This window comes from Phytophthora cinnamomi (assembly GCF_018691715.1).
Source record: "Phytophthora cinnamomi strain GKB4 chromosome Unknown Contig10, whole genome shotgun sequence".
NCBI classification, from domain to species: domain Eukaryota; phylum Oomycota; class Peronosporomycetes; order Peronosporales; family Peronosporaceae; genus Phytophthora; species Phytophthora cinnamomi.
The window spans coordinates 32,444-57,570 of NW_027150943.1; the positions used below are offsets into that span (position 1 = coordinate 32,444).

At 56.6% G+C, this 25,127-nt stretch overlaps 7 protein-coding genes across 7 annotated transcripts; 2 read left to right on the plus strand and 5 right to left on the minus strand.

Moving 5' to 3' along the window:
* Positions 1-3,833: 3,833 nt before the first annotated feature.
* Positions 3,834-4,488, minus strand: IUM83_05575 (Serine/threonine-protein kinase Nek2; the record flags this gene model as incomplete). Its single annotated transcript, XM_067929722.1, has 1 exon — positions 3,834-4,488. A coding segment is annotated over one exon (655 nt), but the record flags the coding sequence as incomplete, so codon positions are not given.
* A 1,904-nt stretch (positions 4,489-6,392) lies between these two features.
* IUM83_05576 (fibroin heavy chain) lies at positions 6,393-9,482 on the minus strand (the record flags this gene model as incomplete). The annotated part of the gene is made up of 1 exon (XM_067929723.1): positions 6,393-9,482. One exon carries the CDS (start codon positions 9,480-9,482, stop codon positions 6,393-6,395), a length of 3,090 nt encoding a protein of 1,029 aa, XP_067798067.1.
* A 1,742-nt stretch (positions 9,483-11,224) lies between these two features.
* IUM83_05577 (Glycosyl hydrolase family 10 protein) lies at positions 11,225-16,282 on the plus strand (the record flags this gene model as incomplete). Its single annotated transcript, XM_067929724.1, has 4 exons — positions 11,225-11,823; positions 15,208-15,275; positions 15,338-15,387; positions 15,458-16,282. The coding sequence occupies 4 exons, from the start codon at positions 11,225-11,227 to the stop codon at positions 16,280-16,282; spliced, it is 1,542 nt and encodes a 513-aa protein (XP_067798344.1).
* Positions 16,283-16,447: 165 nt separating this feature from the next.
* Positions 16,448-17,335, plus strand: IUM83_05578 (exosome complex exonuclease RRP42-like protein; the record flags this gene model as incomplete). The annotated part of the gene is made up of 1 exon (XM_067929725.1): positions 16,448-17,335. The coding sequence occupies one exon, from the start codon at positions 16,448-16,450 to the stop codon at positions 17,333-17,335; it is 888 nt and encodes a 295-aa protein (XP_067798362.1).
* An 87-nt stretch (positions 17,336-17,422) lies between these two features.
* IUM83_05579 (Ubiquitin fusion degradation protein 1) lies at positions 17,423-18,979 on the minus strand (the record flags this gene model as incomplete). The annotated part of the gene is made up of 1 exon (XM_067929726.1): positions 17,423-18,979. One exon carries the CDS (start codon positions 18,977-18,979, stop codon positions 17,423-17,425), a length of 1,557 nt encoding a protein of 518 aa, XP_067798274.1.
* Positions 18,980-22,899: 3,920 nt separating this feature from the next.
* On the minus strand, positions 22,900-23,322 carry IUM83_05580 (Major Facilitator Superfamily (MFS); the record flags this gene model as incomplete). Its single annotated transcript, XM_067929727.1, has 1 exon — positions 22,900-23,322. One exon carries the CDS (start codon positions 23,320-23,322, stop codon positions 22,900-22,902), a length of 423 nt encoding a protein of 140 aa, XP_067798076.1.
* A 368-nt stretch (positions 23,323-23,690) lies between these two features.
* Positions 23,691-25,043, minus strand: IUM83_05581 (Major Facilitator Superfamily (MFS); the record flags this gene model as incomplete). The annotated part of the gene is made up of 3 exons (XM_067929728.1): positions 23,691-23,827; positions 23,910-24,545; positions 24,623-25,043. The coding sequence occupies 3 exons, from the start codon at positions 25,041-25,043 to the stop codon at positions 23,691-23,693; spliced, it is 1,194 nt and encodes a 397-aa protein (XP_067798077.1).
* Between the last annotated feature and the right edge of the window lie 84 nt (positions 25,044-25,127).

Sequence of the window (25,127 nt, forward strand, 5' to 3'; positions counted from 1 at the left end):
AAGGGCATGCACCATTCGTTGGGCGATGCTCGCGTTCCTTTCATGTCGTAGACAAAGGCGCGAAGCAATTGCATCGAGTTCTCGCTCTTGTTTCTGGTGCCCGAGAATGCCTTGATCTGCCCCAGTGGGCGATGCGTTGTCACCTCGATCCTCGGAGTCGCGTTAAGCAACTCGGATTCGGTCACCTCACGGATTTGGCGCAGGTACTCGCCCATCTGCGCTCCTCCATCGCCGGTAAAGTCCGCTTCTTCGTCCGACGAGTCGTCGGTGGGCCCGCTGCGGCGGATCGTGCTCCGTCCTGAGCTGTTTTTCGTGCCCCTGGCCGATTTTGAGTCATCGGTGGTGCGTCCAGCGCGGTCTGAGTAGCCCGTAGTTGGTGGAGTCACCATGTGGGAGTCTTGAAAGTACGGGGATCGCTCTCCTGACGCGCAAAACACCCCTCCGGTGGGTTTTCGGCTGGGGTTTTCGCAGATTGCCCTCTTCGGAGTCGTCGGCAGCGGCACGCTAGCCGGGTCGACCACTTCGTGAGCCGCACGAGTCTTCCGCGAGTCGTCCAGAGTGAACGAGTTCACTCCGAAGGCTGTGCGGAGTCGCTTCTTCCACTTCCAGCGCTCCCGCTTCTGCCGGCACCCAGCACTCCAGAGTTGACGGCGAAGGGTGCTCCAGAGGCCGAAGCCCCAATGCTTTCAAAAATCGTTCGGTTTCCTTCACCACTTGTTCGATTGTTATGGAACTCACTGGGCGAGCCAACTCGTGACACAAATCGGCCCAAACTGCTTGGCGAGTCATCGTTGGCTCGAATAGCTCACCCCAGTCGCTCTTCTTCATCTCTTCGTAAAGTCGACCGAGAACCTTGTTGGCCGCCGGCGTGTCACCGTTGAGTGGCGGCCGGTTACCGGAGGTTTGCTCGGTCACTTGAGTCGTCAGGACCGGTGACCTCGAGTCGTCGGCGGCGTCTTCAAAGTCTTCCAAGTCGTCATACGCTGGCTCTGGGCCATCCACATCATCCAGTTCATCTGCGAGGTTGCGCGTCACGGAGCGCGTGTCATCGTCAAACTCAACCGCGAGGTTTCGCGACAACGAACGCGTGCCCGCGCTGCGTCCCGCAGACAGCACTGCATCTTCCGGAGTCTCGAGTGTCACCACCGCTGGCGCAGGCGCCTTCTCCTCCAGGTAATCGTCGTAGTCTTCATCCATTTCTTCGTCCTTGGCGTCGGATCCAGTCATCGAGTCGTCGAAGCTGACAGTCCGCTCAGCAATCGGGTCGAGATGCGGCGTGATCAGGGCTGCAGTCGAGTCGTCGCCACGCGTTCCGCCAGTCTTCATCGGAGTTGCTGGGACCGCTGATCGTGATCCTTTCGCCATTTTCTTCTTTCTTCGTCTTTTTTCTTCTTTTTCTTGTTCTTGTTCTTCTTCTTCTTCTTCTTGGTTGCTCGTAAAGTCGATCGACCTGCAGTAGCACGAAACACAGAAGGTCACACCAATCCCGGGTCGCGGCACCAGTTGTCGTGTAGGAACACGCGCTAAATTATATATGGCACACTTTCCCCGCCAACAACACCCACCGAGTCACCGAAGACTCAATGGGCTTGTTAGGGTTAGAACCTGAAGGCCCAGGAACTTTCCCTTGCACCGGGTTGATGTTTCCCCTGTGTACCGAGCTTCCGCTAGTCGACCGACGGAAGACTCAGCGTCACTAGCCACGAGCAAAGGCTAGCACGCTCTCACACACAAAATATACCTCGCAGGTCCTCAGAAGGAAGGGTCCCGGCCTTTTACGGCGTGATACGAGGGTGCCGGAGCTATACTCCGGCGGGAAGAAATAAATGGAGTGCGCTCTCGCTCCTCCAGTTCCTGGCGACGACTCGTCGCTACCAATACACCGGCCACTAACTCTTGGCCCTGCCAGGGATGAACACACGCTACACTAGTAGATGTGCCCACCGACAGTCATAATCCTACCTACCAGGTTTACCTTGAGCTGCAGGTCGTTCACTGCAGGCACCGGTGTCGCCCTTGCATGGTTGGGAGGAAAAGCTGTTCTGTTATTGTTGCCCGAAGGCTTATCTTGTCTTCTTTTAAGTTTCCTATCGATCAATACAAATATCAAGTATAAACGCGTCTGTTTTGGACCGCCAGTTGTAACTCACGACTCTTCGGCGCTTTCTCTGCGACGTGGCGGTGTTACCGACGACTCAAACGGCCGCTGAAACGCCACCGACGACTCGGGACAGGCGCCGATGACTCATAGGTTCGGATCTTGCCAGTAGGTTCGCACCGTACTTAGCGAGCTGCAACCGCCCGCTCTTGACTTGGGACCGTCGACGAGTCATCGTCACCGGCCTATTTAGGCCAATCAGCGATCGGGGAGTTTAGTTCAATGACTGGCGATAGGTTGTGATTGCCAGTTAGCGCCGGCGCCTCGAGTCTTCTTCGCCCCTCGTCCCGCCTTTGGGTTTTGGCTCCGGCTTCATTTCCCGATACCACATGCTGTGGATGCTGATGTTTCGAAAAGCAGAGGCTATATCACCATCCATCACACAGACACGAGCATTCGGGTGGCGCGCTTGGACTTCAGGATCTCGGTTGCCACCGCGTCGCAATGTGTATACTCCGGCTTAACGATGCTGTCCTGGTCCGTACAGTCGTTGATGGAGGTGCCTTCGGGGTACGACAGATCGTGAATCGTTCGACCTGTAACATTGGTGTCCTCGCCACCCTTGTCGACCACTCCGAAGGGGCTGGTGATTATCTCGGGCCATTGATTGAGGAGGTCCCGATCGAGCACCAGGCATCGCCCTGCGCCCTGCTCCTTGCGGATGTTCTTGCGGAGCACATTGAGACGGTCTCTCGCCGACCCGCGGTTTGGTGGCCGTTGTACCTGCCGCGGAGGCGTCTTACTTAACCGGACTTTAACACCACCATGAACGATATTCTGGAGCTCTTCTAAATGTTCGCAGCCCCTGCACATTTCGTTCAGCACAGATGGCACCAAGCTTTTGTTTGGTCGGTAGTCGTTAACCGTCTGCCCGCGCACCATTTCGACAAAAGTTGGAAGGGAGGCGCCCGACCGCCGTGCATACTCCGATAGTGCCTTCCGCAGCGGAGTATCAAGAAGAAACTCGGGCCCTGCCACTCCCGGTCGCGACAGCGGGTAGTTGTCCGGAGGTAGCGTAACGCCCGATTTTGCCATAGCCTGAGCCAGAGTGGCTCTGCGAGTAACGCGCAATAGATTGCTTCTTTCACGAGCGTTCGAGTGCATCGCTGCTGCGGCCTTGATGCTAATGACCGGGCGCAGGTGGCTTGGTCGCGGTGCAGTTCCAGTACGCAACCGGTCTTCTTCTTCGGTGGGAAACTTGACGCCGCGGCTCGAAGACTGGTACATCGATCCCGGCGACGTGACTGTCCGTGATACTGATTCTGTAGCAGAGTTCAGCTCGCTTTCATGAACTGATACACACGAAACATCTTGCAACGTAGTCAGAGCTGACGCTTCACGCATATGCTTAATTGAATGTATCGACTGTATGGCCGGTACTGGCTGCATGGCCGTGGGTGACTGTATGGTCAACCTGGACTGTATAGTCTGAGGTGTGGGTGGCTGTATGGCCAACCCGGACCGTAAAGTCAAAATACCCGTCTGGGCGGTGCCGGTGCCGGTACAGTCCTCCTGACTCCCCGGTAGACACGGTGTTTTGGCGACGGGCGGGGCTGAGCGATTAGGAAAACAGACGGTCTCGCGGAAAATTTCCCGTTCGCGCGCCGATTTCCATGCATGGCTGAGGCGGGGACCACTGGTAACTGGCCAACGCCCTGCCCGGCTACCAGCGCACGGAGCCGTTCGATCTCGGCTTGCAGGGCTTGCACTTGAGCGGGAACAGCATGGTCGTCCTGGGCTACGACTCCCTGCGTGGTTGCACTGGCCTGAGCCGCGGGGTCCTCGGTCGCGGCGCTCTCTTCGACTGCGGTACCGGGCGAAAACGATGCCATGAACTCGTGTAGGTCGAACCCGCCGCCGGACCTCGACGTAGCCGCCGGACGCTTCGCGACCGCCACCGCCTTGGCTTGCTTGGTCTTCGCCGAGGTCACCGTCTTCTTCGGCCTCTTCGCAGGTGGAGCCGGCGGCTTGTCCTCCAGGTCAGAGTCGGAGTCGCGGCCGCTGTCACCCGTGGGCTTCCTTGGTGTCCCCGCAGTCGATGCCACCGTGGCGCGCTTCGACACCTTCTTCTTGCCCGTGCGGGCGTCGACCACAGCTTCACCAGAAGCCGGCTTCGATGTCGCCCGCTTGCTCGTGCGTAGCGGTGCGGGCTCGGACGTGCGCCTTGCAGGCGCCGTCGTCCACGGCTCGTCCGCACCCGTGACGTCCACGACGTCAGGAGGAGCGACGCCAGCAGCAGCCGCAGGGAGCTCGCTATTCGATGGAGCCGTCACGGCCCTGGATGACGGGGAGCTGGGGGTGGCTTGGTCGGTGGTCCCGCGGGTGATCATGGCGTGGCTGGGTAAAGTAACCCCCTTCTTCGTTGCTTGCTTGTTGATCTGAAGACAAAGTGAGGCAAAACGCCACGCGTCCATCGGTTGGTCTGCGGTGTAGTCACCCCCAATGTACCGGTATGCACCGGTATACCGGAAGCACAATTCTGAAGTGGAAAACACAATTCCCTGGCTCTGCCATGGAATACAGCACTCACTATATCCGTTTCGAGAACCGATTCTTATACATTCATAAACACCGTACGTCACAAAAGGAATGCTTGACAGTTAGATTGTCATTTCAAATTCTTAAGCATTTGTTTTGAGCTTTTAAACGTCAGCCAAACGAGAAATATGAAAAGAATTCATTTTGTAAGGTACGGGAATACCGACTTCCTTTGTTTGTTATAAGGTGTATACTTCTTAAACTAATAATTAGAAATAATTATTAGTGCCCATTAAAAAGGTGAACGCTGTTTGGACTAAAGGAAATTATCACATAATACCCGGTACTGATTATTAGTGCCTCCCCTCATTTTTAAACCAATATTGCAATTCGGGGACCCGGGTGGTGGACCCGGGGGGGGAGGCGCAGTTCGAAGGTTGAAACAAACGACATATAGACTGAAAAGGAATAGATTAATTGGTATTAAAAGATTGCAAAACGGCAGCGGATAGAGCGCATAACCGTTTTTTTTTTGCTTGCAATGCCGATGTTGGAGGGTTGGACCACTGAGCAAGGGTAGGAGTAAAGGGAGATAAAGTCGAGAAAGCCGAACTAGAAGCGACGCGAGAAACCAACAGGTATGTTTGCTGGGGCTTACTGATGATTCCGACTGACGACTTTCATTCGACGATAGCCATTGATTCCAGTGTCTCCCCTTGCACTTTATAAATGGTAGAAGCGACCGCAGAAATAATTGGGAGCTATTGCAAATGAAGCGATAGCGATCTTTTCTCACCAGTGATAGACTTCGAGAGAGGGATATAAGTCTTAGAGTACGCCTGTGCGTCGTAGAAAAATAGGAAAATGGCGGAGTCTGAATCTGCATCAATAGCGACTGCATTGGGGCCCCCAGCAATACGGACGAGTGCGTAAGGTGGTGGGTCGGAGGCAATCTTCACATCAATACCAGCGTTCGAGTCATGAAAATCTTTGAAGGTCTTATTAGCAGAGAAGGCGACATGTTCTAGAGTACCCAAAGTACCATTAGCGGCACCCTTGGTAGGACGGACATTTTGAGTAACTTGAACAGGCCTCCCATCGATAAGGTCAATAAACGGAGCTCAAAATTATGCTCGACGTAGGTGGCTCGTCGATGAGAAACCGCCGGGTGGCCGTAGTGAGCGGGCGGCGCAGCCGGTGCGGCGGCGGCATCATGAAGGCGCACTCTCCCTGCAGCGACGAGAACAGCACGTCCCTCATGGCCCACGAGTTGACGAATGCCGAAGTAGTCGTAGATCTCTGGACGACTGCAGGCGCTGTTGATGTTTAACAGCCCTGTATTCCAGAGATGGCTGGTGTTGTACCTATGTTACTCGATGACATCCGTGGAGTAGGAGAATGTTGCACCAATGTTACTTGATGACATCCGAAAAACACCCCCAAACGACAGTTCTTCGAACTGCGAATTTTTGGCAAAAATACCGTTAGTTTTTCGCACAAAAATGCAGCAAATTATACTTGCTATTTCTATTGGCGCAACCACGTAACTCTGGGTTACGTTTTCGAGGGTATTAGGTACTATTCGGGAATTTCAGTAGTTGATGTGACAGTGTTTCATATTGAACCAAGTATTCAATACAGAACACAGAACGCAACGAGACCGAGTTTTATGGCCACACAGGATCTCAACAAAACATTTTGGTCAAGTCAAGCCGTCTAATAAACAATAAAAACTACAATAACCCACATCGGCAGGTTACATGCGAACACCACCATTGGCTACAGCACCCGCACTAACCCCGCCACGGCCTCCAGCTCCTGCACCAGCGCCAGCGTTCAATCCTGCGTTGGCTCCAAGACCAGCTCCAGCGCGTAGACCCGCGTTCGCTCCAAGACCGGCGCCAGCATTGAGGCCGGCATTAGCGCCAAGACCGGCACCCGCGTGAAGCCCTGCGTTCGCACCGAGGCCAGCTCCGGCATTCAGTCCTGCGTTGGCGCCGAGGCCAGCGCCAGCGTTCAATCCTGCGTTGGCTCCAAGACCAGCTCCAGCGCGTAGACCCGCGTTCGCTCCAAGACCGGCGCCAGCATTGAGGCCGGCATTAGCGCCAAGACCGGCACCCGCGTGAAGCCCTGCGTTCGCACCGAGGCCAGCTCCGGCATTCAGTCCTGCGTTGGCGCCGAGGCCAGCTCCGGCGTTCAGTCCTGCGTTGGCGCCGAGGCCAGCTCCGGCGTTCAGTCCTGCGTTGGCGCCAAGGCCAGCTACGGCATTCAGTCCTGCGTTGGCGCCGAGGCCAGCTCTGGCATTCAGTCCTGCGTTGGCGCCGAGGCCAGCGCCAGCGTTCAATCCTGCGTTGGCTCCAAGACCAGCTCCAGCGCGTAGATCCGCGTTCGCTCCATGACCGGCGCCAGCGTTGAGGCCGGCATTAGCGCCAAGACCGGCACCCGCGTGAAACCCTGCGTTCGCACCGAGGCCAGCTCCGGCATTCAGTCCTGCGTTGGCGCCGAGGCCAGCTCCGGCATTCAGTCCTGCGTTGGCGCCAAGGCCAGCGCCAGCGTTCAATCCTGCGATGGCTCCAAGACCAGCTCCATCGTTCAGTCCTGCGTTGGCGCCGAGGCCAGCTCCGGCGTTCAGTCCTGCGTTGGCGCCAAGGCCAGCTCCGGCGTTCAGTCCTGCGTTGGCGCCGAGGCCAGCTCCGGCGTTCAGTCCTGAGTTGGCGCCGAGGCTAGCTCCGGCATTCAGTCCTGCGTTGGCGCCGAGGCCAGCGCCAGCGTTCAATCCTGCGTTGGCTCCAAGACCAGCTCCAGCGCGTAGACCCGCGTTCGCTCCAAGACCGGCGCCAGCATTGAGGCCGGCATTAGCGCCAAGACCGGCACCCGCGTGAAGCCCTGCGTTCGCACCGAGGCCAGCTCCGGCATTCAGTCCTGCGTTGGCGCCGAGGCCAGCTCCGGCGTTCAGTCCTGCGTTGGCGCCAAGGCCAGCTACGGCATTCAGTCCTGCGTTGGCGCCGAGGCCAGCTCTGGCATTCAGTCCTGCGTTGGCGCCGAGGCCAGCGCCAGCGTTCAATCCTGCGTTGGCTCCAAGACCAGCTCCAGCGCGTAGATCCGCGTTCGCTCCATGACCGGCGCCAGCGTTGAGGCCGGCATTAGCGCCAAGACCGGCACCCGCGTGAAGCCCTGCGTTCGCACCGAGGCCAGCTCCGGCATTCAGTCCTGCGTTGGCGCCGAGGCCAGCTCCGGCATTCAGTCCTGCGTTGGCGCCAAGGCCAGCGCCAGCGTTCAATCCTGCGTTGGCTCCAAGACCAGCTCCATCGTTCAGTCCTGCGTTGGCGCCGAGGCCAGCTCCGGCGTTCAGTCCTGCGTTGGCGCCAAGGCCAGCTCCGGCGTTCAGTCCTGCGTTGGCGCCGAGGCCAGCTCCGGCGTTCAGTCCTGAGTTGGCGCCGAGGCTAGCTCCGGCATTCAGTCCTGCGTTGGCGCCGAGGCCAGCGCCAGCGTTCAATCCTGCGTTGGCTCCAAGACCAGCTCCAGCGCGTAGACCCGCGTTCGCTCCAAGACCGGCGCCAGCATTGAGGCCGGCATTAGCGCCAAGACCGGCACCCGCGTGAAGCCCTGCGTTCGCACCGAGGCCAGCTCCGGCATTCAGTCCTGCGTTGGCGCCGAGGCCAGCTCCGGCGTTCAGTCCTGCGTTGGCGCCAAGGCCAGCTCCGGCGCGTAGACCCGCGTTCGCTCCAAGACCGGCGCCAGCATTGAGGCCGGCATTAGCGCCAAGACCGGCACCCGCGTGAAGCCCTGCGTTCGCACCGAGGCCAGCTCCGGCATTCAGTCCTGCGTTGGCGCCGAGGCCAGCTCCGGCGTTCAGTCCTGCGTTGGCGCCGAGGCCAGCTCCGGCATTCAGCCCTGAATTCAAGCCAGTGGAGCTGGCGCTCACGCTGGTTCCTCCATTCGCGCCGCCGGTTGACACGCTACCGTGGCCGGATCCCGACCCGTTACCGGCATTGTTGTTGTTGTTGCCGCTCGACACAGATGTGCTCACGGTGGCACTGCCATTGTTGGTGCTGTTGCCCTTCGACACAGACGCGCTCACGGTAGCGCTGCCATTGTTGCCTGACGTGCCGGCGCTCACGTTGGTTCCTCCATTCGAGCCGCTGCTCGACGCGCTACCGTGGCCGGATCCCGACCCGTTACTGGCATTGTTGTTGTTGTTGCCGTTCGACACAGACGCGCTCACGGTGGCGCTGCCATTGTTGCCTGCCGTGCCAGCGCTCACATTGGTGCCACCATTCGAGCCGCTGCTCGACGCGCTACCGTGGCCGGATCCCGACCCGTTACTGGCATTGTTGTTGTTGTTGCCGTTCGACACAGACGCGCTCACGGTGGCGTTGCCATTGTTGCCTGCCGTGCCAGCGCTCACATTGGTGCCACCATTCGAGCCGCTGCTCGACGCGCTACCGTGGCCGGATCCCGACCCGTTACCGGCATTGTTGTTGTTGTTGCCGTTCGACACAGACGCGCTCACGGTGGCGCTACCTTTGTTGCCTGACGTGCCGGCGCTCACGCCAGTTGTTGTCTCGGTAGTAGGTGCAGGAGTCGAGCATGGCGGTTCAGCCACTCCTGTCGTAGGCGCTGGGGTCGGAGTTGGGGTCGTAGTGGGCGCAATGGTAGTAGGGACCGGGGTGACGGTGGGCGTGATGGTCGTAGGCGCGGGAGTGACGCGCGCCGGGTTTGTGAACGCGTCGTCGTTCGAGACACCAGATTGTTGGGTTTGCGGCCCGAACTTGCCAGCTTCAGCCAGCGAGCCCATAGCAGCAGCAATGATTGCAAGGTGCGCGATAATCTTGGTGAGGTTCATCTTGGACAAAAACACTGGGGACTGGACGAGAAGACTTGACTTGACAAACTTTGAACGGTTGAACGACACAACTGCGAGGCAAATTGAGAACTGAGCAAACGAGAAGGGGTCTCGTGCGATGAGTTCGGTTGACACACACAGATATCAACCACCACTTCACACCTCTACGGGCTCACGCAGCTGATGTTCTATCCCATGGCGGGACACGGCCCGGGTCATGCTTGGTGTTCGTCCTGGTACGAGCTTGATTGTTTCGTGGCACAGGCTGTTTTGGGTGCTGCATGGAGAAATAGAGTGCCTGAATGACCATTTATCTAGGGTCACTATGGCAACAAATTTACGCATAGCGAAAATACAGCTGCCATCGACTGGCAAACCAGAGCGTCAAAGATGACCATAATTGCAAGATTGCCTCATACCAAACGGTATAAGATCAGCACCATCCGTGCCTAAAGATCTTTCATTATTGTCGCCAACTGCGAATTGGTCTCTATCAAGCAGTTGACTGCAACGACGATGACCAGCCCTAGTTCCATTCCATCGGATATATCCATACACAGGCACGAACTGTATCCTATATCTGCGCTGCTGCCTCGAACACCGCAATGATTGCTTCGGGGTGGTCATCCTGCCCAGACACTTGTGGGAATGCTATTCAATCGATGATACCTGTCGAAGTCTGGGTTGAAGAATGAATAGAGCAGTGGTAACAAAATCTCTTGGGAAGTCCAATAGATTTTGTTGCGACCGGAATAACAAACACCCCACGGTTTGAACATAATACAGCAACAAAATACTGGCCACGCTCGAAACAGCTTACGTCCAATTCCCGATCGTATACTGCGGCAGCGTAAGTTGAGTCAGTTGGGCGGCCTGGAGTTGGAGCGCACGCGATTATTTCCTTTGACGAACACCGCGGGTCTGCGCTCACCCCCACCTCCCTACTCCGTCTCGTCGGAGGGCAGCACCACCAGCGGCTTGCCTTCGCTGCGACAATACACCCGGTCAGCAGCGTGCTGGGGAACAGCTTGAAGCCGACCGGGTTCCGCTTAGCGAAGCCGAGAAACAATTCGTAGTCTTGTCCATCACGGCGACGCAGGAGGAACTTTAAATTTAAAACTGAAAGCTTTTGGCTTAAATCGTAGCTCAGCGTGTGGTGGCCCAGCGTCGGTCCTATTGCTCCTTCCAGGGAGATTATACTGGTGGTGCGCGTCGGACGCACAGAGATCAGACTCATCAACCACCTAAGAGTAGTGAGGGCATTGGGCAGGGCAGTGCCACTGCCCAATGCAGGTGGGCAGCTACTAATGCAATGGGGTCTGGCGAGAACAGACATCGTCTACTTCTAGAAGTTTATTTCACGCTAGACGTGCATCCCTTACGTCAATGGTTCAGTGGAGGTAGGCTACATCCGAAGGCCCCGTATGGCCTGGCATGTCCTGTGGTCAGTCTACATGATCGCGCGCAAGAAGAAGACGGCGACGTCTGTTTAGGCCGCATACTTGGTTTTGTAGTTTCCGCAACAACTATCAAAACTTCCTATTCAGAACATATTTAGACTCGCTAGGCGGCGCTGTCGACTGAGAGCGCTGATCAACTCCGTGGGCAACGGTGCCGAAGAATCCCACGACGAAATGCCTTCAAGGCTAATTACAGCGTAAGCTGAACGTAGTTAGTTACTGGACCAATCAGTGCGCGCCGCTGATTGGGTGTTATCCGGCAAAAATAAAGTTGCCGCGCACATGGCGTCGACCGCCGAGCCCCGAGCCGGGATACGGCGGCTGCAGGCTCTCAAGCTGCGGCTGGAGGGCGACGCAGACTCGTCGGACGTCATGTTAAAGTCTACAAAGCAGATCCCCGACCGCGCCGACAGAAAACGGAAGAAGGAGAGGCCCCTCAAGGGGAAAGGGCCTACGACCAAGGGAAATGCCGGTGGTGGGGGCTCCGTTGAGCCTGGAAAAGAGCGCAAAGACGCAGACAGACCAGCTAACAGCCAGCGCCAAGGGATCCATGACGCCGTCACAGCCACGCTGGCATCCAGCCGACACCGCAAGCAGATCCTGGTGTTGAACGGCGAGCCATATCCGGGAAAGGATCGCTCAATGGCTGCCGCAGCTGGCGATGCGTACACCAAAACTACCAGGAAGAAGGCAGGAGTGAAAGGACTCAACACAGTGCAGCGGAGGCGACTTCATGTTGAGATGCTGGCGACAGAGACGGCATCTGCCACACTGAGTATGAAGAAGCTCGAGCCACCAGTCGATCCTGCTAAAGCCAAGGCTGCTGCCATGCGACAGAGACGGATGCGCAAGTTGCGAGCTCGAAGGAAGGCCACAGGAGAGTACGACCGACTCGTTGCCGTCAAGTTAAAGCGTCACAATTCATCCGAGGCGTCAAGGCTGCAGAGAAATTTGCGTGAACAAATGCGGAGGTCTGACAAGCGCCCCGCGGCGATAGGAGCGGATATGCAGATCAGCGATGGGGATAAGACACGACCACAGCCTCCATCGCTTTCCACTGAGGAAACAAAATACAAGAAGCGAATACTGGAGCGTCAACACCGTGCTGCAACCAAGGCCAACAATAAGCTCGCGTCCACAACGAGCATTCCCACAACATCAGGACTGAGAAATTCAACGCCGATTCTTTGTGACATAGAACAGAGAAGAAGACGGAGAGACGAAGCGCTCCATATCCTGAGAACAAAGCGGCAAATTGTTCATGGAGAAAATGCTGGGCCAGATCGAAAACGACACGAACCACCGCATATGGGAGAAGGGCCGCCCTGCAGGAGGGATGAAATTGATGTTGGACATGAAGCTTGTCCGAGTGGTGAAGTGAAGATCGATGTCAAGGTTGAAGGAGTAGGTGTTGGACTTCTGAACGACTTGAGTACAAGTTGCCCACATTCCGATATCCAACAGCAGCTTCCACTAAAGGAAGAACCCTGGCCGGGTGCGGCTGCAGAAGCTGACGTTATGGAAGAAGGGCAGGTCAGCCCTATAATTTTTGGTGAACCGGTGAAAAGACCGGATAACGGTACAGAGCAAACCGACCCTAAGAACGACTTGCCTTTGGATATGATGCCCATCCCGAGAAAAACAACCAGTAACAACACTACAAGTGCATCATCGTTTGTGATTCCCAAGCGTTCTACCAACAATTCTGCTGGACATACAGAGGCCACATTGGTGCCTCGTACAAATGATGATAGAAAGCAATTAGAACGTCTTGGCGTTGAGGTGCCACCAGGTTCCTCTCTGGCGAGCCCACAGCTTTCGAATCGGGACCCGATCCGTACACCACGAAAGAGAAGTAAAAATGTTGTGCCCGTGAAAATCTCGATATTTTCACCACAAGAGCGAACGCTGATGCGTCTGGCGCGTAAACGCAACTCCATTTTGTCTGCAGCGGCGGAGATAGAACCTGACGCAGCATTAAGCGCCTCGACGAAGGCGCACATGGCTGGATATGAAGTGTATGGTGTCGACGGAAAAGTGCTGTCTGACCTGGTTCCGCGCTGGAGTTGCGCAACAAAATGTAAAGTGACTTCGACTAAGGAATTGATTCCCGCCTCCTATTTTGGAGTATCATTATGTGCTCCAGTGGCGGAAGGAAACGCAGAATCAACGTTCGATGAATACATCAATGCCGAAAGGCGGAGAGTGCACTGTTACGAGGAACTGCGCTTTGAACGGCCAGAGGACAGAGAGTTTTATCAGCGACGAATGTATGGAACTACATTTGTGCCACAGCAGCTGCGTGGTTGGACAACGCTCATCATTCGCCGCGTTCGTTTTGAGCGGAAGTCCACAGGTATTCGATTTAATCAGGGCCGAGACCGTGAGGAGTTCGCTGCGTCATTGAGTAAGCGATACTCATTCAACGGGTCCGTTCCTCGCTGTAATATTCCACGCGAAAACTGGCTGAACCTCATGAAAAGCCAGCCCAGCACTGCTTACTTGCATTATCGCAATCGCGAAGATGCAGAGCGCGCTTCGCACATGTTTCGCGATGACTATGGAAATCTGCTGGAAATGAAGCTCGAGTATAAAGCAGGTGTTACGATCAGTCGGAGATCATCTCCTGCCGATGGAGATAGATCTAAGGAAACGCCACGATCGAATCCAAGCGAGCACAGTGCGCACGAGCCATCCCGGGCTGGCAGCCCTCGAACTACTCCGCAATGTAAACAAGAATACCAATCGGTTACCAATAATGATCATCCATTCTCGAGATACGACCAACCACCATCAGCGTCAGAAGAAGACCGCGAAGTTGGGTCTCCTATCTGTGGATACATGTGCCCGCGCGCACTATTAAGGAGAAGGTCAAGGTCAAGGTCCAGATCTCATTCTCGTCCCAAAGCCCCATTATCTCAAGATCAAACGAACATCTCGGCAGCATGTGGCACTGATGATATAGCACAAGCTGCGTCCCTATCCTTTTCTGAAACAATGAACGAGACGCGTGAAAACGGAAAGGAGATTGAAACCATCGGCATGGATGGCTCCATCCGCGACAGCAAGAATGATGAAGCTGGAGATCTCAATTCACAGGCGCGAGCTGCAAGTCCGACCGCGCCGCTATCCACTGGCGCTACCGAAAATATGAGCACATCGAGAATCGAGAGTGATGAAGAGGAACAAGAAGAAGGCGAGATCGATAGCAGGACGGTGCCAATGACGAGCGCTACATGGCGCGATGAAAGGGAAAGAAGGTGGTCTCCTCCTATGCGCTGGCAACAGGTTCGTCGCGAGGAAGCAGGGTATTATGCTGATTCGAGAGAGCCTGGTGGAGGTTATAACCCGTACCAGTACAACCGTGGCCCCGACAGGCGAAGGTCGCGTTCACGATCGCGACCGCGTGACGCTTGGTGCGAGCCCGGGCATGGTGGTGGCTGGGGCGGATCGTACATTGACGACCGTCGCCACTTTCGGGGTTTCGACAACCACTGTGATGATAGTGGTTACGGGAGACGTATGCTTTGGGATGAAGTCGGTCGCAACGGAGGGCGAGACTACCGTGACGAAGGCTACAACAGTCGCGGCGCTGACGCGTACTCGAGACACTACTAGTGGCGAGAGTATATGGTGCACGTGTGCCGAAATAATGAAGCAATTAATGCTGCGGAGGTGACAACCGGCTCAAACCTCGTACGATAGTCTTGTCATGTTAGCACAGAGCGCATGTACCCGATACTGCCGTTACTTGCGGATTACTACCTGCGTTTACGTTCAGGTGTTGTAGGGGCTTGACTGGGTGGCCGATCAAACAGCGGGCCGCCCTTAATGCAGGACTCTTTGCAGCTTTTAGCTGCAACGATCAATCGCGAAAGCATAGAGCATTGTGACCCACTAGCAACACTTATGGGAGTGCGACTGCGAACACGTAACACGGTATGGGAAAGCTGAGTAGCTTTAAAGCGGAAGCTTCTCGAGGCAACGACGTGCCCAGTGCCTCGCTGTCAGCACCATGTTACAGCGCCAAGACCCGGCCACTCTCGGATGCAAGTTGCCCGTCTCTAGCCACGCGAACGGTAAAAAGCTGATCGTCGATCGACGATGATGGGTCACAGGATGTCAACGAACTGCCCCGGCCGGGCTCACGAAGCAGCGCGTCAAGCTAGTCATTCTCTATTTTGCCTCGCGCAGCCACCTACTCCTACATCCATGAAGCTCGGCATTTCTCTTATCATCGGTGTACTCTCCCTGGCAGTTGCCAGAGGCGACTCGTTCATCAAGTCCACCTACTCGGGCTCCAAGGGCCTGAATGACCTGGCCAAGGCTACTGGTAGATACATGGGCACAGCCACCGACATCGGGGAGCTGAGTGATCCCTATTACGTCAAGCAGCTCAAAACATTAGCGACTTCGGTATGATCACCCCGGGCAATGCTATGAAGGTACGGAGTCCGCACCTCCCGCGCATTTGCGTGTGCACTGTTCGTGGTCTCTAACGCTGTCTGTTTGCAGTGGGATGCTACGGAGCCTTCACAAAACTCGTTCTCGTTTACCAAGGGCGACCAGGTTGTGGCCCTTGCGAAGGCATCGGGCGCGAAAGTCCGCTGCCACACGCTGGTTTGGCATCAGCAGGTTCCGTCGTGGGTGCAAACTCTAGGCAAGGCCGAGCTACTCAAGGCGCTCGAGAACCACATCACCAAGGTCATCACCCACTTCGGCGACTCGTGCTACGCCTGGGACGTCGTGAACGAGGCCATGGGCGACGATGGGACGTACCGCAAGTCGTTCTGGTACACCAAGACGGGCACGGAGTACATCTCCACAGCCTTCAAGACGGCGAGCGCCGTGAAGAAGTCGCTGGGTCTCAAGACCAAGCTCTACTACAACGACTACAACACCAACACCATCAACACGAAATCGACCGCCGTGCTCGCCATGCTCAAGTCGTTGATCAGCGCGGGCGTCGAGGTCAACGGCGTGGGCTTCCAGTCGCACCTGAGCTACTCGGACACGGCCTCGGCGTCCGACCAAATCTCCAATATGCGTCTCTTTGAGGCGCTCAAGCTCGATGTTGCGCTGACCGAGCTGGACGTCAAGACGAGCTCGACGGCACCGTCCACCGCGGAACAGAGCAAGCAGGTGACTGTCTACAAGAACGCCGTGCTGGCCTGCAGGAAGTTGTCCAAGTGCGTCGGCGTGACGATCTGGGACTTCGTGGACACGTACACGTGGCTCTCCTCGTCCGCCCCGTTGCCGTGGTACCAGCCCAAGGGCAAGAACACGCCGCTCGTGCGCAAGGCTGCGTACGACGGCATCGCGGCGGCGTGGCAGAGCTAACTCACAGTAGGTGTATGTAACGTTATCGATAATTGTCTTGACGTTGAAGTCGCAACTTGACCCCGATTTACGTACCCCGATTTACGGATCCCTGTTTTATTCACCTCTGCGACTGCCTCCATTCGATCGAGGCATCAGTATTATACTATTGTACCAGAGTCGAGCATGCTCAAGGTGAGCGCGTCCGAGAAGAAGTACATCGCCGAGGGCGTCGCCGCCGACGTGCGCGCGGACGGGCGCGACCGCCTCTCGTACCGCAGCCTGTCGTTGGAGACGTCGCTGCTGGCGCAGTCTAACGGCTCGGCGCGCGCGTCGCTCGAGGCGTCGGGCACGGACGTGCTGGCCAGCGTCAAGCTCGAGGTGGCGCCGCCGCTGCCCGAGGCGCCCAACGCGGGCATCGTGCAGGTGGCCGTATCCTGCTGCCCGTCGGTCTCCGCCAAGCTCTACGGCCGCGCCGTGGAGGAGCTGAACGTGGAGCTGTCGCAGCTCATGACGCGGCTGCTATGCTCGTGCCCCGCCGCCGAGCTCGAGAGGTACTGCATCATCCCCGGCCAGAGCGTCTGGGCCATCAGCATCGACGTCATGGTGTTCGAGTCCAGCGGCAACCTGCCCGACGTCATCTCCATGGCCGTCTACGCGGCGCTCAACGACACGGTCTTCCCGTCCGTGCGGCTCGTGGGCGTCGAGGGCGAGGACAAGAGCATCGAGGTGGACACGGACCCGGCGGCCGGCAGGCTCATGGCGGCCCAGCACTGGCCCATCTGCGTGACGCTCAGCAAGATCGGTGACTACTTCATCACGGACCCGCTGCAGGAGGAGGAGCTGTGCACCACGGCGCAGATGAGCGTGGCCGTGAACCCCGAGGGCAGCGTCTGCGGCGTCCAGAAGAGCGGCACCGGCGCCATCGAGATGGAGGAGATGCAGCAGATGATCGATGAGGCGTGCGCGCGGTCGAAAGAGCTATTTAAACTGCTGCAGGAGGCTCTGCGCGAGCAGAGAGATAGAGACGCCAAGGCAGGACACCGCGTGGAGCGCGTCGGCTTCCTTGGCTAGGGGGGCAACGATAGAAAGCAAGTGTCTGCTTAGCTGACAAACATCCAGGGACTAGACTTGAAGTAATAGCTACGATGTATTTCATGCTTAGTCTTCCATGACGGCAACGCCGCTATCACCACCCTCCGCTGATGGGCCCATTTCAGACAGGTAGTTTACAACGCGCAGCAAGCGGCCTTGATACCGTTCAAGCACCTCAATGTTCAGAGAACGGTTCATGAAACCCATCTCTTCCAACTCGCTCAATTGAGCACGCCACTTCACTTCTTGATCTGCAGACTGTGCAACGGGCATGGCCGGCTCCATTGCGTGAATCGCAGGAACCGAAGTAGAGTGCATGCTGTCGTCAAGCCACTTCTCCAGTGTCTGTCGAGCCTCTTCCCACACTCCTGGTAGCTGAGTACGCGGACGCGCAACTGTAATTTGGTCCCCACTACCGCTGACGTTATCGGGTGTCGTAGCGTCCGGCTCAGCCATAGTTTCATCTGCTGTGACCTTCTCAACGAACAATGCTTCCTGGCGTCCATTCAGACCGAGTTCTTGCAGCGATTTCTCTGCTGAATCAACTCCAAAGAGCCGACGTGGATATGTAGCCGCCAACTGGAAATGCCTCGCTTCCTCCCCCGTTAGCGCCTCGATGAAGTCAAACACGCTTCGCAGCGGCGACGAATGCAAGAACCGACGCGTCGACTGCCCCTCAGACATCCTCAGCACTAATTTCACTTGCAGACGCTCGTCCACGGGAGGCTCGGGCAGCAAGTTTGCCATCTTGTTCGCCTTCCACTGCTCATTCTCCTGCGCCATCGCCACAGCACGCGCAGCTTCTTCTTCCCGCAGCTTCTCCGCCTGCTTTGCCTTGGCCATTGCCTCGCTCGGGGTGATATCCACCTCCAGGTCTGTGTTGAGGATATTAACGGCCCGCTCCGGCTTGAGCTCCGCGACGAGCACTTCGAACGTCTCCCGCCCGTGTCGGACAAACAGCACGTCGCCCTCCGTCAGCGTCGTGTGCGCCTTGAGGGACCGCTCGAGCATGTGCTTGAAGTCAATCTGGCGGTCGCCGAAGCCGTCTCCTCTCGGCTGCAGACTGGCAAACTTGCCCTTCTCCAGCCGCACGAAGCGCACCTGGACGCTGTCCGGCAGCTGCGCGCTCTGCCCAAACAGCGACGCCGCGACCTTGGGCGGCAGCCCCACCGTCCCTTCCTCCGCCACGAACTCGAGCACCCCCGCGTGCGTCACTCTCTTCTGTTGCTGCTGCTGCTGCTGCTGCTGCTGCTTCTGCACGAACGACAGCTCGAACGTGAAGACGCCGAGCTCCAGCGCGTTCTGCGGGTTGAGCTCCTCCAGCGCCGACACCGGCAGCGAGATCTTGTCGCCGTCGCTGGCGGTGGGCACCGGCCGCAGCTGCTGCAGGTACCTGATGCCGCCCGTGAGCCGCTGCTCCTCCAGCGCCTGCTGCTCCTGCCGCTCCAGCTCGGCGATGCGCTGCACGCGCTTCTGCTGCTGCAGCTGCTCCAGCTCCTCGCGCGCCTTGGCGGCCGCCGCGCGCTTGCGGCGCTCCGCCTCCACCTTGCGCTTGGCCTGCTCGCGCCGCTTGTTCTGCTCGCGGCTCCACTTGGCGTTGCGCGCGCTCAGGTCCAGCTCCATCGTCGCTCTCTTCTCTCGGCCGGAGCCAATTCGATTCTGACACCGACGCTGCTGACGTTGCCGCCGGATACTCGGAACTATTCGAGAAGGTCTTTACAGTCCTTCACCTCTAATTTGGCACCAGTATAAAAGAATACTTTTTGATAATATATACAGATTTAACGTTTGTCCAGTCAAAAATGTCTCCAAGAAGCTATCGATTCTTATTTAAAATATAGTCTGTCATGCCGAATCAGAGGTGCACATCTGTATGTCGCCTGCGACAGTTTCGACCAATACGTAATCGCCTTCGCGTCGCTTCGTGCGCACAAGAGCTGCTCGCCTGCTGCACCCGATGGCGCTCGCCCGAGGCTATCGCCGCCCGCGTTGGCTCCCGCTGCTGGTGGACGTGGCTCTGGCGGCTCTGTTCCTGCTGCTGGATGCGCGCGACTTGTGGTTCAAGCTGCGGTGGGTGGGCCCTCGAGACGCCTTCGCGTTTTCGACTGGCGAGACGAGAGCTCTCCCCACGTCCGACGCTGCTCCGTTGCGCCCTACGACGACGTTTTCCTATGTGGACCAACGGTCCCAGCGAGCGTCGGGGTGGAGTTCTTTCCTTCAGCAGTGCGAAGCGCTTACACCTGTAGCAGAAGACGGCAAGTCACAGGGCTTCCGCTATGCCGTCGGGAAAAATTGTATGGTCGGAACAGGCAGCACCGCCGTTCGAGCCCCGGAGCTGCTCCTCACAAGCAGCATCCCGGTCGATTCCATGGCATGGACGGCATGCGAACTCTTGTACAAGCATCGCAAACCACCCATTTGCCACTCGCCCATCGTCACGCGGTTTCGGGAGCGCTTTAGCTTCCAGAATGGAGTCGCGGTGGAACCTTCGGCCGTGGAACCAAATAAAATCGCATCGAGAAATGCGGGTCTCCGTGATTCATACGCTATCAAACCTGGCAGCGAAGCCGAAAACACACTCATCGAACTCCTCGAGGTAATAGGCAAAAGCTCACCTATTTCGGCGATAGTCTGCGTGGAAGGATTCATCCTCAAAGGACCAGGAAGGTACGCAGCAACGACGTATGGATGCGGTAGCCCAAGTTTCTATCGAAGTGTGTTTGTCGGAGGAGATATCCCGGGGTTCGCGCAGTTTCAGCGAGACAAAGGGTGGCTGACGTCGACCACTATCCGCATTATGGGCATGACCTTCCTCATTCGTGAGAATCTCCGCAGTGTATTCACGGTGCAGACCACAGATGCGGAGTCTGGTGGCGCAAGAATACTTGAGCATACTTCCTCGCTCAACTATTCCGCATCGGGGTCTTTGTACATAGTAATGATTTTGGTAGATGTGGCCCTACTGATACTCAATGTTTGCGGTGTTGTGGAGATCGCTCGTTTCATGCTGTGGCCATTGTGGAAACCTCTGATAGCATCTGAGTACCAAACGTCCGCTGGACGGACGACCAAGATGGGTTTTGAGATCGAGGACTTTACTCGAGTACTTCAGGTTGGTTTGATGCGCAGTTCCCTAGTGTCAGCGCTCACAGTTATTTCCAGACTTCTATCCTGGACGCTTGTGGTTCCTTGTGTTAGCCTATGGAGTGATGGAAATTTTAATAGCGGGGAGTTCACGCATTTCTAACGCTGATCCGGTGTTGTGATCTTGTGGTTTTGTTGGTTAATCTCATTTGGGATGTGGTTGTCGCTTATGCTGAAAAACATGCACTGGCATTCGTTCGAGGAACGTACGTGACTCCGTTAGAAATAACGAGCATCGGTACAATCGTCGCTATTTGTCTGGGCCTGTTTAAATCACATGGAGCTCGGTGGCATTACGACCGAAAGCGACAAGTCGATCGAACATCTTTTGATAACACAACTGCAGTCGCCAATTCATTTTCGCGCATCGAGAAAATGAGGTAACTCGTACCAGTATCGAATTGTATCGTCCACTACTTGCTATCGTTGAGTCAGCGTATTCCTCGTCGGCATTGTTGTCGTTTCACGCTTTACTATTGGGAGAGTAATACCTTCTCGTAGCTTGGTGCAATCTTTCGGTTCATCCGTGTCCCCGTGGTCCAGCCCTGCATTACGAAGGGATCTCCAATCGCTTCATTACGTAGTATTCATCGCGACCTGACAAGCAACAGCGCTGGTATATTAATGCGCTCGACATCGCCTCCTCCAAGTCCGACGAGAGGCGAGCCAATTCAATCCTCCACAGAATCAACACACCCTCCGAGATCAGCAGCTCTCGCCTTCCAATCGAGGACACGGTGGATATCCCTCTTCGTGCTCGCAGTTTAATACGATGGAAAAATGGCAACCAACCAATCCTTCCCTTCCATCCCCGGGATAGTGATGGTCGGTACATACATGAAGACACGGTGCGCGGTTTTACGGATGTGGTCCAACTTGTACTTGCACGAGCATGAGCAGTCTGTTGAGTTGGAAAGCGAGATACACGCAGTGATCGATTTCAGACCCAATCTTCGGTAGGGGGTGCATACAAGTGGTACTACTACTAGTAATAAAAAGATCGTCAGAAAGACTACTACTGGGTTGAATTTTAACTTCAAAAAGAATGTACTTCGTAGTACTAGAGTCCTGGAATGGCCACCCATCCGCCAGGAGTGCGGTGAAAGCTCTATCGGAAAGCGGCGTACGTGCTGTTCAAAGTTGCCCTCGCAATTTCTGGGAGTTGTTCCCATGTAATGAGATCCTGGAACTCACGCTTTCGCGTTGTCATCGCAAAAGAAGTTCCGCCTTTGGGTATTTCCAGTGACTGGAAGTTTGTGCTTGTTTGGGCCGACAATCCCCTTGAAAGCCCAGTGGTACTTAGTGCGACATTATCTACAAACAACGGTTCGATGAAGTATGTTTCTGTCGATGGAAAACACGTCGAAGAGAAGTGTCAAATTAGCTACAAGTTCAGTTTCTGGAAAGGCAACAGCGATCTTGGAATCAAAGAGGATACCAGGACCTCATTACATGGGGCAACACTGCCAATTGTATATCGATTTATCAAAATCAGTTTTGAATGCTTGGTGTAGGTGTTACGGAGTCGTATGTGAGATGCACAGTAGACTTTAACCCTGTTGGTGCATAGGAGACTTTAGACCCTGCGGATCACCTCGGTGCGGAGAACAGTGCAGCACGCTCTTGGAGCAACTCTTCTTCCTCCACGTCAACTTCTTCATCGTTCTTCAGATATGCAAACAACACGACGCTGACCAGCGACAGCGGTATTCCAAAACCGGTCGCAATCCACATTACGCGGGCGCCGTAGTTCTCGTAAAGTATCCACCGATGAGTGTGCCTGATGCTCGTGCCAAACCGTTTTGAACGGCGCTCAGCACACCATGACGGTTCCTTCGCACCCGCGGGGGCGCCGCCGAAAACACGTACTCTGTGCAGACCGCCCACGTTAACCCAAATGTTATGCCGTGCAGGAACTCGAACGGAATCGCTCCCCACGCGTTTGTCATCAGCGCGTAGTAACCGATCCGTAGCGTATAACCCACGAGGGACACCAAAGCACGTTTACCGTGCCGATTTTCTTGATGATTTTATCGGCAAAGAAGAACGCAGGCAGCTCTGAAGAAGTCTCACATGATAGCCACGCCAATAATATGAGCGTCGTCGCCTGCAAGGTTGTACAAGTTCAACTGGAGAAAGCTGGAAAACACGCCATGCATATTCCCCATGATGAAGACCACCCCAAGCAGCACCAGCACGTCTGACTTCTGGGAAATCAGACGAACTACCTCCAAGAACGATGGCGCGGCATCAACGTGCCCTTGTTCGTCTTCGTCTCCAGTCTCCAACGCTGCATACTCTCGCCGTACTTAACCGGTGGAATCAGTCTCAGCACCAGCAGCGTCGAGAAGCCCACGACGAGGCACAGGTCGAAGGACCAGAAGATGCCCCGAGCGCCACTACGACCCCGTCAGGTAGGTTCCAAGGCCCCAGCCCACAGCTCCAAAGAGCCTCTGTCTACCGTACTCGCCTCCTTCCTTGGCCAGCAGGTCGAGCACCGTGTGGTCCAACAACGAGCCGGCAGGGCAGCTCTGGATCTGACTGACGAGGACCATGAACACCGTCCACCCGAGCGACCAGTAGAAGTACCGGGTCGAGAACTGCAGCAGCGTACCGCTGACGATGCAGAACACGTGCACCAGTCGCTGGTTGCGGATGCGGTCGGCCACGCCGCCCCAGAACGGTGGCCCGACGATGGCGGCGATGCTGGGCAGCGTCTGCAAGAGCCCGATCTGCATCTTGGAGAACCCGGCGGTGTGCTGGTAGTACACGGGAAGGTAGTTGGCGGTCGTGGAGCCCCACGCCGAGTTGAGCGCGTACATGAGCTTGGGCTCCAGCAGGCGGCGGCCGCCGGTCGGTGGCGTTGAGTCTGCAAGGGAGACGACGTCGCCATGGGTCTTGGGTCCGCTAGACGGCGCTACGGAGGCGGCTCGAAGACTACGGGCGTGCGGCTAAGATCACGTTCGGCATCCCTTTGCGCACTTCCAGCAGCGCCTACGAATGCGCTGGGGTACCCGCTCGTCTATTTTACATCACATACTTTATATAGGTCAAACGGAGGGAGGTCATGAGGTGGGATCGTCGACAGAAAAGGAGCATTTCGATGCCGAGTCACGTCAAAGCACCAAAGCTGCGTGGTTGAAGGCGGATAGATACTCACACGAAGCGGCACACTGTGTCTGATAAGGCTTTACTCGATCTCGTCATAAGCTAGCTGGGCTTCTCCCTTCAGCGCCTGCGGGTCCGCGGCGTGCGGAGAAAACAGCTCGGCCTCCTCGAGGACGTCCTCGTGGATGGCATCGTTCGCGCTTTTGAAGTAGGCGAAGACTGCGACGCCGACGAGCGAGAGCGGCGCCCAAGTCCGTCACTAGCCACATGACGCGTGGGCCGTAGTTCTGGTAGAAGTAACCGCCGACGAGCGTGCCGGTGGCGCGCGCTAGTCCATTCTGAATGGCGTTCAGTACGCCCATGACTGTTCCTTCACATCCCTTGGGCGTGGCCGAGTAGATGTACTGCGTGACGGCTGCCCACGCCAGTCCAAACGTGATGCCATGCAAGAACTCGAACGGGATGGCGCTCCACGGATCCGTCATGACCGCGTAGTACGAAATCCGCAGTGCGTAGCCAGCGATAGACACCAGCAGCACATTCACCGTGCCGATCTTTTTGATAATCTTGTGCGAGAAGAAGAAGGCCGGCAACTCGGACGCAGTCTCGCACATGATCGCGACACCTACAATCTTGGCGTCACCGCCGGAGAGGTTGTACAGGTTGAGTGTGAGGAAGCTGGACAGCACGCCGTACATCAGCCCCATCAAGAACACGACGCCGAGCAGCACCAGCACGTCGATTTCGCTCACAACAACACGGATATTCTCCAGGAAGGATGCTGGAGCCTCCGGCTCCGCGCTCTCTGTAGCCTCACCCGATTCCAGTGTCGTGTAGCCTTCCTCGCCGTACCGCACCGGTGGGATCAGTCGCAGTACCAAGAGTGATGACATGCAGAGCATGAAGCTCATTCCAAAAGACCAGTAAATGCCGCCGACTGCGACCGCCAACCCCGTCAAGTAGGCGCCGAACCCAAAGCCCACAGCGCCGAATAGGCGTTGCTTCCGTACTCACCTCCAACCTTCCCCAGCATGTTGAGCACGGCGTGATCGAGCAGCGAGGCGGCGGGACTGCGCTGGAACTGGGCCAGCATGACCATCAAGATGGTCCACTCGAACGACCAGGCGAAGAATTGCAGCCCGAACCAAAGGACCGACCCGCTGACGATGCAAAATATGTGCACCAGTCTCTGGTCGCGAATCCGGTCGGCCACTGCACCCCAGAACGGCGGGGCGACCATCGACGCCAAGTTCGGGAGCGTCTGCAGCACGCCGATCTGCACCTTGGAGAAGCCTGCGGTGTGCTGGTAGTAGACCGTCAGGAAGTTGAACATGGCGGAGCCTCCCGCCGACGACAGCGCGTACATGAGCTTGGTCTCCCACAGCAGGTCCTGGTGCCACGATGGCGCAGGCTTGCTCGGCGGCGATCCTGTCATTGATATGCGACTAAACTGGTTGCTGGAGTTGAAGTCGAGTATGGGAGAGCTCGAATGCCGGCAAAAAAAGAGATGGCACGTCAC